Source organism: Zalophus californianus, chromosome 10, assembly GCF_009762305.2.
Source record: "Zalophus californianus isolate mZalCal1 chromosome 10, mZalCal1.pri.v2, whole genome shotgun sequence".
Taxonomy (NCBI): Eukaryota; Metazoa; Chordata; class Mammalia; order Carnivora; family Otariidae; genus Zalophus; species Zalophus californianus.
Window position 1 is genome coordinate 103,252,954 of NC_045604.1, and position 17,754 is coordinate 103,270,707.

General features: G+C 56.2%; 1 protein-coding gene across 2 annotated transcripts in view; it reads left to right on the top strand.

The window, feature by feature from the left end:
• Positions 1-17,754, top strand: part of CASTOR2 (cytosolic arginine sensor for mTORC1 subunit 2) — a 51,471-nt gene that overhangs the window by 18,226 nt on the left and 15,491 nt on the right. For both annotated transcript variants that reach the window (XM_027612559.2, XM_027612560.2), the window contains one exon: positions 15,118-15,188. In XM_027612559.2, the coding sequence (XP_027468360.1) occupies positions 15,118-15,188 (71 nt within the window). The remainder of the gene's footprint in view (positions 1-15,117; positions 15,189-17,754) is intronic.

Sequence of the window (17,754 nt, forward strand, 5' to 3'; positions counted from 1 at the left end):
TCATTTGCACGATCCCGGAAGCTCTCCCAGACAGCACTGGTTTCGAAGATTCGTTTGGGCAATGAGAGAGAATGCCAGGTCCATTTTGGCAGCGGCCGGCCTGGTTCAGGCCCGAACATATTTGCCATCCCTTGAAGGTATGCCGGGGGTGCACTCCGTGGGCCTCTGGACAAAACAGTTGTGCGTGGCGTCGGGTGCTGCTGTTGGGCCTTGGCTGGCAGGCCTGGCAGGAATCGGTTCCATTCGGAAACCACCAGCCCCTCAGAGACTTAGCTTTTCAGCTTTGTGCTCAGGCAGCACCACCTCCAGGAAGCCTTCCCTGAGCCCCAGACGCCCCACCCCAGCATCCACCAGTTGTCCGTCTCTGCTTAGTCCCTGAATCACCCCCAGCCCTTATATAAATACATCATCCCATGAGCATCCCCAGCAAACAGCACTGGGCCCGTGGAACCATGGTGGACAGGCCACGTGTTCTGACCTGGGGAGTGACAAGAGCACAGGGAAGCACAGGACGTGCCCAGGACGACCCAGCTTGCTGGGAGTGGTGCCGGGGAAGTCGCTCCTTCCTGACTCCCAGCCGAAGGTCCTCCCAGGAGGGTAACAGGGGCCCTGAGGTGTGACTGCCCAGGCTCTGGGCTTGGGCATGGGGGAATTCCAGAGGGAGGCAGGCCCGATGGGGCAGCGAACCGCTGAAACTGCCACTTAGTGTCCGGAGCAGGCCACCCTGTTTTCTCTGGTTTACATTTTGCTTAGCCGACTCCTGACCCCACCTCGGAGGCAGCCCCAGGGAGCTCTGAGGAGCCCCCCACCTATCAGTGCTCCAAGCACAGACCCCATGAGCGGCCACTCACACGGGCACCCCTTGCGATCCGGGAAATCGGTTCCCCGTAAACCCCAAACCCCAAACCCCAGACACTTGAGAACGTTTAGGGGTCTGGGAAGGGAAAACGAGGTATTTGGAGGCCAGACGTGTTTTCTTTGGCCTGCCCAGTGTGTTTTTAAAAAATTGTACCAACGTTTAAACATTGAGAGAGATCACAAAAACTCTGGATTTCTATCTTCCCTGGAAATATTGGAAGATCTTGTGACCCAGGATCCACAGGGTAACAATTTCTCAGAGCTGAGTGGCAGTTGACCCCCGTTTTCAGCAGGGAGGGACCCCCCACTCCAAAGCAGCCTCCCCCATGGCGCCTCACACTGAGACCACGTGCTGGGCCCGTTTGTCGTCGTGTTATGACCGGCGAGTTTCTTGGGTACAGAAAAATATGTCTCTGTTCTTCCTTCCCAAAAGTGCAAGGAAGAAAAACAGAGTGAGAGGACCCCATGTGTCTTGGTGCAAGTGAAGACCGTTGCTGGGTGTTTAATATGCAAAGCATGGCTTATTTACCCCTGGTTCCCCTCACCTGAGGATCTCGGCTGCCTGCCCCGCGGGCCTCAGAGTGTAACCTCTGTTCTAGACGTGTCCCAGCTCTTCCTTGATTGAGGGCCTCCTCCCACCCTCCTTCCCCCTTCCCCTGCTTCGTTTCTGTCCCTGGAACCCCTGTGAGTGCATCTGCATCCTGCTCCCAGTCTTGGGGGGACTCAGTCAAGGGAGTGGTAGCTGGCCACGGCTCCTCTCGGCGTTCCTGACTATCCTTCAGGGCTCCCAGCTGGAGGGGCACGGGGCTGGGGTCCGCCTCGGTGCCTGTCTGATATGGTCAAACGCACGGGCTTCCATGTCTCGGTCCTGCATCCCTGCATCCCGGAATCCCCCAGGGTCCCCGCTTTGGACTTCGACGGATGGAGCCTGAGCACAGCTCCCTCCACCTGAGGGAAGACAGGACCCAAGCAGGAGCAGAGAGGGGTGTGCAGGGATTGAACAGGGAGATTGCTGGGGGGATGCAGGAATAAAATCTTTAACACACACACACACACACACACACACACACACACACACAATCTGTTGCCACCCCCGCCCTTTCAACCCTGCCTCAAACATTTCAGAACTTTTTTTTTTTTTTAATGGACCTCGGGTGCATAGAATCTGATTACTCATCATCCTTGGTCTGTGACATACTTATTGATCCTGCTTTTACTTTACCTTTGTTTATTGTTTGAAGAACAGTACCTCCCCCCCCCCCCCCGCCCCGGGACCAGGACATTGATGGTGACTGCTGTCTACCCACGCTTATCTTCCCCTTGACTTCTACAAACAGCGTGGTTCCCATGTATCTACCTGAAAAAGCCAGTCTGGCTGTGAGTCGCCTTCTGGGGCTTACTTTTTTCCGCCCCATGTTGTATTCCAAAATGTAGAAGATACTCAGCATTTCCACAGGTGTAGACGGTTCAACCACACCACCGTAGACTGTTTCTCTTCCTTGTGTTAGGGTCTCTGCTTGTGGAGTCCCTCTGTGTGCTCGTTCCCCCTGCGTGGATCTCTTCCTCCAGGCCTCAGCTCCTGTGTCCCTCCCTGAGCCCGTCCCAGGCACCCCATCCAGAGGAGGCCCTGCTGCTCTCGGTCCTGTCCTTCCACATCACAGCCTGCAGGGTGGTCGGACACGGCTGCAGGACCCACCCATGGAGAGGGCGGATCTCAGGCGGGTTTGGGGGGGGCCGGGATGTGCAGAGGGAGTTTTGGGGGCAAGCTTGAGCTGCTTTTGTGGCATTACAGGAATTTGGGGCATAGGAAGCCAGCCAGGAGATTTTTTTTGTTGTTGCTGTTTTTAAATAAGGAGGTTCATAGTATCTTTACCCATAATAGCAAAAAAACCGGAAACAACCAAATGTCATCCACAAGAGAAGAGATAAGTAAAAATATATCATAATATATCGTAAGTGTATATAAATGTACATATCTTTTCGGCAATAAAAATAGCCGCCAACTCTATAAAGCGAAATGGATTGATCTCAAAATACATTGAACAAAAGGAGCCAGACACAAAATGGTCCCCATTATATGATTTCACGGTGATGGAGCTCACGAAGCAGACTGATCCGTGGGGTAGGAGCAGGGCTTGCGTCTGGTGGGTCGGAGGGGCGGACAGGAGGGGACAGAAGACCCTGCAGTGCTGGGAACGTTCATGTGTCAGTCGGGGCGGTGCTTCCGTGGGGGTATCTGTTTGTCACAACTCATCCAGCCGTATCCCTGAAATCTGTATGTTTCATTACAGTAAATTATGTGTTCTCACAGCCCATCACCTCCTCACTGCCTCTGCATCTCTTCAAACCTGTGTTCTGGGGGACTCTGGAGGCCCGCCCAGGGGCCTGGGCCATGTGGCCGCCTCCAAGCCCACCACTCAGCACGGCTGCTTGATCGTGGCATGAAGAAGACCTAAGGGGGACCCAAGGAAGAAAGGCAGCCTGTGTCTTTGGCCTCCACCCAGCACGCCCCCCAAGATTGTTCCTCTTTGGTGGGGATGTGGCAGCCGCATGGGGCATCACGGATCAGACATCTGCGGCTCCGTGAATCCCTGTAGCCTGGCCACCCCTGGGGAGCCAGCACCCACGAAAGACCCGGTGATCCCAAAGTGTCCCCACTCACCCCTTCCGGTGACCACGCCCCTCTCCTGCCCACTCACTGTCCCAGCCTCTCTTGCCTCTGTGATTCTGCCTATTTTGGAAGCATTTTTGGTGCCCAGAATGGGACAGTCCCAGGCCAGCCAAGAAGGTTGGTTTCCCTAGTCACCTCCCTGCTGGTGACACAGTACACGGGCATTGCGCGTGCCCAGCGTAAACATGCAGCCCTAGCGGGTTGGGGGCAGGGGGGAAGAGAGGCTTCTGAGCTGAACACTGCCCTGCAGGTAGGCTCTCGCCCAGGCTGGGCCAGTAGCAGCGGCAGCTGACCAGGGGCCCCCCCTGACCAGGAAGGTGTAGGCATCCCGCAAGGGAGGCTGGGCCCCGCACCCCGTCTCTCTGGCTTTCCAATTTTGGCCATACAGCTTCACCTGTACCTTTTAGAGCCTTACAGGTGAGTTCTAGTGCATTCAGCAGTGAAGAGCTGGGGTTTTTGCCCAGAAGCCCTGTTCCCACTGTGGGAAGAGATGTGCCTGAGAGGCGCTTGGGTGACCCAGGAGCTAGGGGCACTCAGGGCTTTGCCAGGCAACAGGGCAACACGCCATTTTTGCAGCCAGAGCAAACGCCCATGGGTCCCAGAAGAGCAGAATTAAGACTAGCTGGGTATCAGTGAAATGGAGACCACATTGATAGAGCCTTCTACTTTTTTTTTAATTTTATTTATTTTTTAGAGAGAGGGGGAACACAAGCAGGGGGAGTGGCAGAGGCAGAAACAGGCTCCCCTCTGGGCAAGGAGCCCAATGCGGGTCTCGATCCCAGGACCCTGGGATCATGACCTGAGCAGAAGGCAGAATCTTAACCGACTGAGCCACCCAGGCGTCCCTTGATAGAGCCTTCTAGGAATAAACTAACCCAGGATGGAATGAATCGCCTCAAAAAGGAGTGAGCATCCCCTACCTAAGGGTATGCAAACAGGAGCTGGGTCACCATCTCTCCAGATTCCATTACTGAACGAGGTGGCACACAGTGCCCCCCCAGCTTGATTTTGTGCCCCCCTGTTTTCCGCCTCCCTGTCCGGGGGATTTTAGGAGGGTTCCCGCTTTGTAGTTTTAGCGGGGAACTTGTTGTAAACTATCCCACAAATTGAAGAAACCCTCACAGCTCCCTCCCCTCTGCTCACTGATCTGGCTCACAGATTGGAGTTCTCAGAGTGGGTGTGCTAGACAAGTTTCCCTGGAAATCTGGAAATGGCCCTTCCTGACTGCAATGCCCCCCCCCCCCCCGCCCGCCCTTGCCTCCTGCTTGAGGTCCGTTGCCGGAACAGGGCTCCGACTGGCTGGGGCTTGCCAGGGTGCCCGAGGGGAGGCCCGTGTGAGGGCCTCGCTCTGCTGGGTTAGGAATCCGAGAGTAAACAGATCGAGTTTCCAGCGTCAGCTGGGCCTTCCATAACAGGCGCCACAGCAGTGGAAAATGAGAATGTTCTCTGAGATGACTCAGCCTCCTGGCCCCCAGGTAGGGGCAGCCCCTGGCCTCGGCTCTGCCCTGGTGACCAGCTGCCAGCCAAGCCCCAGGGGACGGCAGTGGGTGTCTAGGCTCGAGGACTGGGGTGCAGTTATGCATCACGCTGTCAGGATGAGGGCACATGCGGCCGTCTTGGCTGTCTTGACAGGTTGCTGTCCTCAGTTTCCCCATCTGTGAAATGGGATCAGCAGTTCCTCTCCCGGGGAGGGGGATGGGTTGTGAAGTGAGTCCAAGACAGCGTAAGCAGAGAAATGCACATTGGAAGCTTGGGGGGAAAGCTTGGACCCCCGCAGCTGGAACCCTGGGAGTGACAGAATTGGGGTCCCCCTGGAGAGCCACCTTCATCGGGGAGGAGAAGAGAAGTTACTACAGGAAACGAAAGAGGGGCGTCACTGTCAGAAGCTGGAGGAGGCCGTGTGGTAGATTCCAGCGTCCAGGGGAAGGCCTTGGCCGGCCGGGTGGGGTCCAGCTGATCAAGAGCAAGGACAGGAGGGTGTGAGAGAAGAGGCCTCCGGGCTGTGACCAGGGGAGGTCATCGCTGAGCTGAGCCGCATCCTTCAGAGGGCAGAGGTTGGCCAGTGGCAATAGCCAGAGGGTTGGGGTGACCAGCTGGGGGAGGGGAGGGAAGAAGGTGGTGGCCCAGGGAGGAGATGGGGGTGAGGGAGACTTTTTTTAGGACGTTGGAAACTTGAGCCTGTTTGTAGTTAGGACCAGGAAGCCAAGAATGAGCCGGAGTCCCGAGAGGGAGGGAGGGAGGGAGGGAGGCGCTTGTGGGAATGGCGAGAGAAGCTTGCCCTGGGGCTGGTCTTCTCTGGCCAGAGACGATGGGTGAGGAAACAGAGATGTTTTGAGAGGGGGGCCCTCCCCTGCTGGCCTAAATCGGAGGAAACTGGGGGTGCGGGGTCAGGGTTCAGAGCCTGGGGGAGGGAGGGCTGAGCTGATCCTGCAGAAGGGACTGGGTGGAAGCCGGGCCCTGGGGGCGATTTCTGGCCGGAGGTCACAGCTGAGAAGGTCGGTGCTGGACACAGGGCATCTGAGGATGGGGTCAGCCAAGGGGGCCTCCCAGGACACCCAGCCCCAGAGCCAGCAGCGGATGGCACAGAATCAGAGTGGCCGCGGGAGATGAGAGGCACTTGGGTGACCCAGGAGCTAGGGGCACTCGGGGCGTTGCCAGGCAACGGGGCAACACGCCCAGCTTGGCTCTGCTGTCCTGTCATAGCCAAGCCCTCCAGGGACTGTGGTTTCCAATTAATAGTGTCAGGGACTGGGGCTGGGGAGGGGGACGCGGACAACTACGGATGGCTTTAGGGTCCAGTGTTTTGATGACTGTTTTCAGCATCCCGGCAAAGGGCTAGAAGGGTAGGTAGGAGGTTGTGTGTGTGTGTCCTCAGCTGCCGTGTTGAGGAGCAGGGCATCTTGAATAAGCTTCTGGCTGTGTCAGGAGGAAACCAGGAGAACATCAGCCCCGAATCCAGACCGAAAGGAAGGAAAAACACTGGTGTGTTGTAGACCCAGTGCTTTTACCCGCAAGGGGGTACTGACCTCTCACCCTGACCCCTGCGATCAGGGGAGGTTTGCCCCTCTCGAGTGGGGAGACGGACTCAGGGGGTGCGTAATTGTCTTAAGGCCACAGGACGTGAGCTCAAGTGTATCACTCTGCCCTGTCCTTGCACGGCCCACCTGTATTCACCTACCTGACTAATTCCCCTTGGTACTGCCAAACCAGGGCAAAAGAAGGATCCAGACCCTCACCTGGGTTTGACCAGGGGTCACCCCCGTCCCATACTAACCCCCACCCCAGGTAACCCCATGTTCTTCATCCCCTTGCTTCTCTGTGTAGTTATTTTGCAACTACATGTGGTCTTAAAGGTGTGTTTTGTTTTTTTTTTTTAAGAGCAGTTCCTTTTAACCCAGCCAGAATAGACGATGCTCTACATAATGTTTGGGGACTGACTTTTCCATCTACTATCATATTGTTGAGACTCATTCACATTTTGCAAGTCACCGTAGACTGTTCCTCTTGGTGGCTGGGTAATAGTCTTTTGTCATCGTCCACCTCCTTGCCCAGTGAGGGGCGTCGGGGTTTATAGCCAGCTTTCTGTTCCTGAGAACAGGCGGTTATAAACTCTCATGTCCACGGCTTCCACGAGAGGGTGGTTGCCTCCCGGGGGAGGAGATGGATCACAGGGAACGTGTGTGGACCTCACCTGCCTCCTGGCTGCCCCACCCCCCTGGCAGAGATGGCACAGCATAGCAGACCTGAGGCCGTAACTGCCTTAACCTAACTGAGCCTCGGTCTTCCTGCCGGCGAAATGGGGATAATTAGTTATGCTACACGTCTATTCGGTTAGGGCCAATTACACACCGGCCGCATCACCTCCTGTCCCAGGCATGGGGGGGGCCTGGGTAAGACTTGGCCCGTCTCCCAAGAGCAGGTGTGTTGCTAAGCACAGTCAGATCTGGAAGTGAATAATCTCTGATGTTATCACTGGGGAGTAATAGGCCGGGGCTTTGACCTGCCTGGGGGTGCTGGGCTGGGCTCCTTGGCCCCTGTGTGAGACTCACCCGTCTCTGGAGAGGGTAGGGATGGGGGCCACAGGAATGGCTAGATCCGGAATCAGGCAGACATCATTTAACACCAGAGAAGCCAAGAATCTTCTCCTGCCTGCAAGGCCTGAGCACTCCCTGGACGGGAATGCTGCTGGGGAGGTCTGCTTCCGCCTGGGTTCCCAGGCCAGCTCCTCGACTCACCGCTTCACATGACCACATGTGCTCAGGCAGGATCTTGAACACTGCTCTGTGTGTTCAGCACCTCCTTAAATCCTACACTACCCTGCCAAACCTCTTTCAGAGATAAGAAAACTGTTCCGGCCTTGTCTGGGGCAGGTGATAAAGCCGAGATCCACACTTGGGCCCTTTCCATCTCAGACCACCCCTCCCAGGGAAGAAGGAGAACGACCAGTCAGCTCATATGTGCCTTGCACTTGGCTGTGTGTTCATGAAAGCAAGAGGCGGGACTTCCCCAGACTTTAGTCCTACCCTGGCAGGACCCTTCCCATCCCCCACCTGGCTGCCCCAGGCCATTGGGACATGCATAAGGAGGCTTGTGGCTTTGGCCCTCGGTGCAGGACTAAGCCAGCCCCTGCCCAGAGTTCCCTACCTTCCCCAGGTCTCCATGGAGGAAAGAATGGAGGTGTCAGCGGGGGGAGGAGGGGTTGGGGACCAGAGTCAGAGGTGACGACAATCTGCCTGCTGACCTCATCTCCTCGAGGTGTTGAATCTTACTTCCTGGCCGCCCACGGACCCATGCCCACCACCGCCAGCCTGGGCCAAACCACCGTCGGCTCTAGCTGGTGGCTCCTTGGTCTTAGGGCCTCCACCCATCCCTTACAGCGGCCGCCAGTCATCTTCCCTCCCCTGTGACCCGTCCCTCCCCCGCCACTCAGCCCCTCTGGCCTCTGTCCCTCCTGGTGTGTGGCCACTCCTGGGACAGCGACACATCAGCTCGCCCTCCCCCCACAGGTCCTGTGGGGACCTTCCGCGTACCTGCTCAATTTCCCTTTTTCTCGTGGGCACACAGACCTAACCGAATTGACCATATTCGCCATTCCGAAGTGCACCTGTTGGTGGCATTAAGCACATTCACGTTGCTGGGCACCCGTCCCCGCCATCCCTCTCCAGAACTTTTCCATCATCTCAAACTGCAACTCTCTATCCATTCAGTGACTGCTGCCTGTCTCCCCCTCCCCGTAGCCCCTGGCAGCCACGCCCTGCTCTGTCGGAATTCACACCCCCTGTCCCTCCAGCGCCTTTGCCCCTTCTCCACTTTTATTTGCTCGGCGGCACACACCACCGTCTGATGCACTATTTTGTTTTTTCCATCCCTCCACGTAAACCCTGATTGTCTGATTCTTGGAGGTGTGTCGCCGAGCACCTGCCACAGTGCTTGACACATACAGGTGCTTAATGATCGGTTTGTTGAATGACTGAATGATCTCGCCGCTGAATTAAGCTGCTGCCTGAGTCTGGGAGCTTCCTCCTTGGGCCCTGCCCACCCCCTTTTTGCCATCCCGCCTCTGTGTGTCACCCTAGACCTTGCGAGCACCACGACCCACATGGTCATTGTCCTGGCCACCCGTGACCTAAGCAGATTTTTTTTTTTCCATCTTAACAGAAGAAGAAACCCCTTTTCGGGATTTTACCCTTCGAGTCACAGACGCGACGCAGGGCCTTTTTTCTACCTAAAACTTGAAACGGCAGCCTCCAGATGCCAAAGACAGTAGAAATGAAATGTAAATAACCCGAGAGACCTAGCGAAGACCTAGGAGGAAGTAAAAAGGCTACGGCCGGTTGAAGAAAAAAAAGCCTGGCACACGCCATCCGCCTGGCTTTCCTTTGGGGAGAAAAGCCCTGGACCAGCGTGAGGCCAGCGCGCCTGTCGCTCACTGTGTAGCGTGGAAGGCTCCCGCACCACCAGCTGGGGCCGGCGGGGCAGGGGCAGGTGGCGGGCCCCGGCCCCTCCCCCTTCGCCCTGCTGCAGGGAGAGATGTGGCCCACCCCCCCGGGCTCCGAGCCCAATGGGCTACCCTTGGCGAGAAACACTCCCGGCTTCCCAGGCTGAAATTGAAAACGGGCCCGTGGGCATTCAGAGACCCCAGTAGAACAAAGGACTGAGAACAGTGTGTCCACAGGTCCCTGGAACATGCTGGATGCCTGTTCTCAGCGCTGTGTGCAAGGCCCATCCGGTGTGCACGAAGACCGTGGTTCCCCGGCTGGCCGGGCTGTCATCCCGAAGTGTCTACAATTGTTCTGTGATGAGCCGGCAGGGTCTGGCTGACACGGGCCATCATGACCCTGCAGGAAGCGGGCTCCAGTCCCAGACAGGGTCTGGCTCCCACAGCCATCTCCCACCTGCCCTAGATTCAGGTCCTCGGCTAGGGACTCCGCACGGGGGGGGCGGGGCACAGCCTGCCGGGACCCTCTGCTGGCCAGCAGCTGAACGGAGAAGGCGAGACACATGCCCACAGGGGCCCCCACCTCCCTGGCTCCCCCGATCTCCCAGGTCCACTGCTCAGACACGCCGGTTGTCTGTGAAGGTCCCTCGGCCTCTGTGTGGCGTGTCAGGGAGCTGGGGTGGGGTCAGGCCCAGGGCTGCGGGTCTGACTCCGGCACAGTCACTGGGGATCTCGGGCTGAGCCTCTTCCGTCGTAACCCATCATGCTGGCTCCCTGGTGGGGGCTGGGCCACTGGTTAGGTGGACGGAGACTTTTCAGGCAAAGCTTGATGCCTGGAGGGTCAAGTGTGTAAGAGCCGGCCCCGCACGGGACCTCAAAGGTGGCTCAGTCCGTCCTCCCGATGGAGACCCCATCCTGCCTGCAGCCCACGCACATGGGGCTCAGCCCCTCGGGGAACCGACAGCCCACTGTTCTCAGTAGCTAGCTGGCTTTAGTTTCTCTTTACTGGGAATACAAGCCGGCCTCCCTGTGACCTCCCCGTCAGCTACCTTTGCCGTCCAAGAATAAATAACCAACATGTGTTGAGTGCTAACTATAGTTACACCGGGTCTTCACTCATTGGTGTTTCTTCAACAACAACCCTGTGAAGTAGGGTTATCATCCCCATTGTATACATGAGGAGACCGAAGCACAGAGAGGTTAAGCAACTTACCTGAGGTCACACAGCCATAAGCAGCACTGCTTCCATCCCATGGAGCACAACTGCCACGGAGAAGTAAAGGTGGCGGCTGGACTCTTCCTCCAGGCCGAAAGGGGCACAGCCTGGAATCCCCCTGAAGTCCCTCTGGGCATGCTCTGTGTTGGCCATGAGGCTCTGAACAGACACAGGCTTCCTGGTATGGGCTGCCTACCTCTAGTACCCCCTGTTCTGTTCAGCAGAGCACAGTGATGCATTGGCACCCCCTGGATGGGAGACTTGCATGATCCACAGGCTGCTGTTCCCCAGTCTCCCGCCTTCATTGCTCAGGGCTGTAGAGTTTTAAGTTCTTGTCTACCTGATGGCTCCAGCAGAACCTGCTGGGTAATGGTCACACGCGGTTGCATGGGTTGTGCACTGCCCAAACTCTGAGCGCACTCTTCATAGAGACCCTGAGATGAATGAGCCCTGCCCCCAGAGCTGTGATACCCCACCCGCCCAGCTGTCTGGACAGCAGATCTGTCTTGGGTTCTAATCCGAGCTGGTTGGGATTTTGCCTGCCCTTAAAAGATGTTTTCCACATAGACTCCATGGTTCTGTGCCTTCCTGGCCAGGCCCCTTGAGGTCACCCTAGTGTGGAGCTTGCGGGGTTCCATGTGACCCAAGCTGGAGCTGATGGGAACCAGTCCACCCTCACTGTACAGAGGAATGAAGCAGCCCAGGGCTCACCACCCCCAGGTGCCAAGTTGGGACTAGTATGCAGGTCTTCACAATTTCCCAGCCTGCTTTATTTTCCTTGTTGTTCCATCCCTTTCCTGGGTACCATGAGGGCATCCAGAGGGCACCCCGCTCTCCTCCTCCTCCTCGGGTTTCCTAACAGCACTGAACAGAGGCTGGCTAATTGCCGGGTTTTGGTCCTCTCTCTCCAGCTCCTCATAGACAATGTACAGAGAGGCCACAAACACGGGGGGCCCAAGCATCTGGAGTGTGGCTCTAGCCATGACTCACTAGAAGGTTGGGACTGGAGACTTTAGCATCTCCCAGAGGAGGGCTAAGTTAAAGCAGTGCCCCACAAAGAGCCAGGAGGGTTTGTCTGATCAGGGCTTCGCTGGCTTGGGGGTAAGTTTGTGGCCATAGTCCCACTTTTTTGCTCGTTGGACAATGAGTGTTGATTCTATTCCCAGCCTGTGTCAGGTACTAGGTGTATGTACAGAGAATCTATAGTCCTTGCCAATGAGAGCTTATGGTCTGCTGGGGAGAATGAGTATTTGTAATAGGTTGTGGAAAACACCTAGGACCATCATGCACAGTTGCACAGATTGTGCACTGCTCAACTATAAGGGCATACTTCACATAAACTGTGACATGAGTGAGTTGTGACATACCTGTCCATGGTGTCTTTAATGTCCTTTTGTAGACGTAACATAAGGCTGTAGGCTGTCAAGGAGGGCCACACCCCTACGGTGGGAGGTGAGGGAGATGGAGCGGTCAGCGCCAATCTGAAAAGGCTTTACCCCAACGAAGATGCTTAAACTGGGTCTTGGAGAATGAGCAGCAAGTCTCCAGCCAGAGAAGAGGGAAGGGTGCGCTGGGCAGTGGAAAGACCATTTGCCAACCTTTGGAGGCTTGAGACGGGGAGGCAGGCCAAGAGTGGGGGAGTGAGACGAGGTAGGAGGCTGGTATGGTCTCCCAAGGCAGGCGTTCACGTGGAGGGGAGTGGTAGGCAGGGGGGAGACTTGAGAGCAACTTGGGCGGCGGGGGTAAGGCAGGTGGGGCTAGCGACATGCAGCAGGGGGCCTGACTCCCCGAGTTTGACCAGAGCAATGGTTGCTGGCCCTTCGGTCTGACTCGCCCTCCTGGGGGCCTGCCCACACACCAAGGCGCACATTTCAAGATGCATATCCAACAGCCGGGCCTCGGGGGCCCTCGACCCCAGGCGACGGGTCACATCAAGAGCATATTTGTACCCCATTTACACAGAAGCTGAGGCTGCCTTCTGCTGGGGGTTATGCCTTCTGGGACGATTTATATGGTCTATTTCTGGAACATCCCTCACAGACAAGAGGGCACAGGGCGTAAGTGCCATCTCTGTTTCCCATCACAGATAACTGGTTGGCCACTCCCCACACCAAGTGAGAACCTGTTCGTGGCAATCTCGTGACTGGGGGAGCGGGGGCTCCCGGGGCTCTTTCTGGGTGCACAGGGGTCCCCAAGAAGGAGCCAGGCCAGACCGGTGATTGGCTTTCTGAGGTTATAATTTGCTATTGTCCCCGAGCAATTACAGATTTCATTTGTCCGGGCAATATTGCAAGTCGGGTAGGGGACAGACAGGGACAGAGATGTGATTTGAAGGCCAAAGAGCTGGAGGGAGATTGAAGAGTGTGTGCTGTTGGTTGAGCAGAATGTCAGTGGGGAGGAGCATGCCACCTCGTTGACGACTCTGGCTCAAGCAGTTTCTTTCAAGTCAGGTACATTGATGGGGCATCTGGGTGGCTCCGCTGGTGAAGCATCTGCCTTCAGCTCAGCTCATGATCCCAGGGGCCTGGGATCGAGCCCCATGTCTGGCTCCCTGCTCAGCAGGGAGCCTGCTTCTCCCCACCCCGCCCCCCACCTTCTCTCTCTGTTGAATAAATAAAATCTTTTTTAAAATGAATTAAAAAATAAAGTCAAGTACATTGGGGGATAATTTACGTATAGTAAAATTCACCCCTCTTAAGGTATAATTCTTTGAGTTTTGACAAACATGCTCTTCACCACCACCACCATAACCAAGGTACCAAGCCCTCCTGTCACCCCAAAAAGTTCCTGATGCCCTTCTAAAGTCAACCCCAACCCAACCCATAGCAACCATGAATCCCTTCTCTGTCCTTAGAGTCCCAGGATGTCCTAGAAATGGAATCAGACAATATGTAACCTTTTGAGTCTGGCTTTAACTTTAGCGAAACGCACTCGCGATCCATCCACCTTATTGCGCGAACCAGTAATTCATCCCTTTGGAGTGCTGACCAGTATTCCGTGGGGCCAGTGGGCCGCCGTGTATCCAGTTCTCCAGGTGAAGGGCCGACATTTGGGGTGTTCCCAGTTTGGGGCGATCACAAAGGAAGGCCATAAACGTCTGCATGCAGGTCTCTATGTGGTCCTTGGTGTTCAGTTCTCCCGTGATTATCCAAGAGTGGGGTTGCTGAGCCGTGTGGTCTGCATATGTTTTAACTTTGTAAGAAACTGCCAACCTCCTCCAAATGGCTGTACCATTTTGCATTCCTTTCGATTCCAGTTGCTCTCATTCCTTGTGAAAAATTTCAAGAATAAAGCAAATAAGGGAAGGTTGTGTGGCCGGGTTCTGGTGCTGCAGGGCAGCTGAGGGTTGAAGCACCATCCCCGCCCCCCACCCCATCCCCTGCAACCCTGCATCCCCTCCGAGATTCTTTTCCATTTGAACCTTTGTAGAAATGCTGTTTGGGCCCTTGCTGGGGTTACTTGTTGGACCTCTTGCTGTTAGGGCTTCCCGTGATGGATGGGTTTTACACATTGGGCACGGAGCCCAAGCTCGAGAGCCACAGTGACATCAGATAAATGACCACAGGCCGTTTCCTGCATGTGGCTTGTGCATGCCATCTCTCCCTGCAGGGGTTCTGGGACTGTTCTAGCTGGATGAGGGACAGGGAGACAGGCAGTGAGGGGCGGTGACCCCCCCTCACCTGGCCACAGAAAGCCCCGCGTGTCTGCCAGGCACTAAGAACAGACTCGGGGACAAGACACGCAGGGACAGAGTGAGTGCCAGCCCCTGACCTCGGGAAATCGATGGGCTCGTTTGGGGCAGAAATGAGCAATGTACACCCCAGGCTAAGCCAGAATTACCAAAGATGATGGGGGGGCAATTCAGGGATCCGTGCCCCCCCCCAAATGGCACCGACAGTCACACCTCTTTCTCGTGCAAGGAAGAACAGTACCCTAAAGGCTGGGCTGCTGGTTGGGTGACTTGAATTAGGTCTTAAATGACCATGGGAACTCTCAAGTTGGTGAGGAGAGGGCCTGGGAGCAGGGGGTGGGGGGGACAGGAACAGAGGCCCAGAAGTCGGGACATGGTGGGGGGGCCCACAGAAAAGACACTTCACCTACATTCTCCCTGCCAGAGCCACCCTTCAGCTGCCGCTTCCCCTGGGAAAAAGTGGGATCGAAGACCCTTGAGCTGTATGGGGGCTTTAGAGGCTGGCCAGCTCAGGGGTTCACAAAGATTGGGGTTTGCAGAGGGGACAACCAGCCCCTCTGAGACCTCCTGAGTCGGAACTGGAGGGCAGCAGAGGGAGAGATACGCAGCTTACTGGAGGTCACCCAGCAGCCTGGGGTCAGAGCTCTGGGTAAACCGAGTCACCTGCCGCTGGGTCACAGGGTCCTGCCAGGTCTGAAGTGGGACTAACAGCAATATTCTCTGTCTGTCCATCCACCATCCAGGTGCAAGTTCTTCAGTCTGACTGAGACGCCGGAGGATTACACCATCATTGTTGATGAGGAGGGGTTCCTAGGTAAGTGCTTCTGTCACCCGGGCTCGGCTGGACTGTGGCCTGTGGTCAGTGTGGGCTGCCCACCACCTTATTCTGCCCCCGCCCGCTGCCTGATTTCTGCCCCCCGCCCGCTGCCTGATTTCTGCCCCCCGCCCGCTGCCTGATTTCTGCCCCCCGCCCGCTGCCTTATTTCTGCCCCCCGCCCACTGCCTTATTTCTGCCTCCCCACCCATTGCCTTATTTTCACCCCCTCTCCTTCCAGCGAGTGGGTTAGAAAGGCAGCAGAGAGTCTGTTTTCTTCTCTCCCTGTGCCCTGCCTCCCCCCCATCCTCTCAGTTTTATTTAGTAAGGTGCATTATGTTGGTCCTGGTCTAAGGCAACAGCGAACATTTGTTTGCGCTGACCACTGCACGCTGATTTATGAGGAGGTGGTGGTGTTTGCAGCACACCGGCGGGGAGCTGTGAGGGGAGGGGAGGTCACATGCCCAGGCTCACAAGCCACGGAGCGGGGCTCCCCCCCGAGCTGGCGTTCCCTCCGAGCCCCTCAGTTCCGTTCTTACAAGCCTACGGAGAGTGCAGCAGATTCCACATTTTTATAAAAACCCTCTTCCGCCCCAAAGACAACTCCCGGTCCCTCTTTCGTGTTTCTCTTTCCAATTTTACTGGGCACAAATTGTCTCTTTTTAATTTGCGCGCGATCATATTCTGGAGAGAGATGTTTGCACCTGATGTTGTAACGTACCGTTTCCTGTGATATCACAGCCTCTCACGGTCCACGTCGTGGTGGATGCGGCCTGCCTCCTTGCCTGGTCCCCTACGCTTAGAATCCAGGTGGGGTTTCCTGGTTCTCCAGGGATAAATTTATGAACTCCTGAAACGTGTGACCTTTATTCTTACTCCAGGCTGATTCCTAAAATGGGGTCTGAGACCTGGCGTTATAGGGTCAGAAGCTGTTTGTGTGGTTCTCAGGGCAAGTTGACGGCGGGGGGCCACCGTATTAGACCATTCTCACCTGCCCGAGGCCTCACGGTTGGTGTCTTCTCTGGATGCTTCCAGGGGCCGGGCCCTAGGCTGGGGAGCGCAGAAGTGCAGGCCATCCAGTCTTTGCCCCCAGGGGGCAGCTTACACCTCTGGGAGGACAGAAACACAGGAGCCAGAATTATATTAGCAATAGAGAGTGGTGCCCAGCCTGGCTGGCAGAAGTGCAGTCCGAGGGAACTTCCCGGAAGAGGCAGTGCTCGAGGCAAACCCAACTAGATGAGTAATGAGCCCACCTCGTGGAACCTGGGAAGTTGGGAGTGGGGAGGCTTCCAGAATGGAGGGTTGCCTGGCACTCCCAGGGAACTGGAGGTGAGAAGACAGAGCAAGAAGGAGATGGGACAAGGGAGGCCAGGAGAGACAGAGGCAAGGGGGAGCCAGTGAAGGGTCTCACCTGATCTTGAAGGGCTTGCCTGGAGGAGAGAGCCGAGTAAGGAGGCTGGTGCAGTAAGGACAGAGTGGGGAATCAAGAAAGATTCCAAATCTGAATTTACCTGGGCCTTTTTCCTGAGCGCCACTGCTGATCAACAGGGAGCCTCACACTGTATTTGGGTCTGGAAGAACTGGTGAGCCTTCAGCATGTCCCTTTCTGGGGAGCTCAGAAGAGGAGGCTTTGGGGGGAGCTTATGTAGTCAGGGAAAGCTTCCTGGAGGAGGCAATTTTTGCTGCCCTTGAAGGGCTGAGGAGGGAGAGAGCATGTCAGGTGGGGGTGTATGGGTAAATATAGAAGCAGAAGCAGAGACCAGGTCCAAAAAGCAGTTGGAAATGTAGGTTCAAACAAAAAAAGAGGTGAGCAGGGTCAGTTTGGACCTTATTCTGCAGGCAGTAGGGAGCCATTGAAGGTTGCTGAGCTGGAGAGAGTCGTCACTGGGGCTGGACTCAGGAAGAGGCACCCGGGGTGAGTGTGCGGGAGGGGAGAGAGTGTGAGGTGGGGGCCTCCCGGAGGGTAGGGGAGTGAATAAGCAGGCTTTGTCCAAAGTGAGGTCTTTAGGCCCAGGCTGAGACCCTAACGGACCCAGGGAGGGAATTACCCACAATCCTGAAACCCGGACATTCCCTGGAGCCATTAATAATCGCCTGGCCTCTCCCCAAACCTTTTCCGGTGGCCGGAGCAATAATAGTGTCTTCAGTCTGGGGAAGGGGGTTCCGGGGAAAACAGGTGTAAATTATACGGCCAGCAGGGGCTGAGAGGAGGGGTCCTTAACCCCGTGACTTCTGGGTAGGGGTCTCACGTCCAGGTGGTGATTCCTGGTCAGCACACCCAGGCTGCTTGAATTATCTGTTACTGCCCGAGAAAAACCGTGTACATTTATGGGAGTGTAGCGTCTCTCGCACACATGCTGGTCAAAAGGTGGGGGGAGGATGTCGTTGAGAAGTGACTCCCGGCCTCACCCTGGCCTAGGATGAGAAGACCCAGGTTCGGATCCAGCTCTTGCGGCTTCATGGCTCCCCGGGGCCTCCTCCCCAAACACAGCATCACCTGTCCCTTCTGCAAGGGGCCCACGTGGCCACCCAATGCGCATGCGCTCGATAGGCATCATTCTGTCCT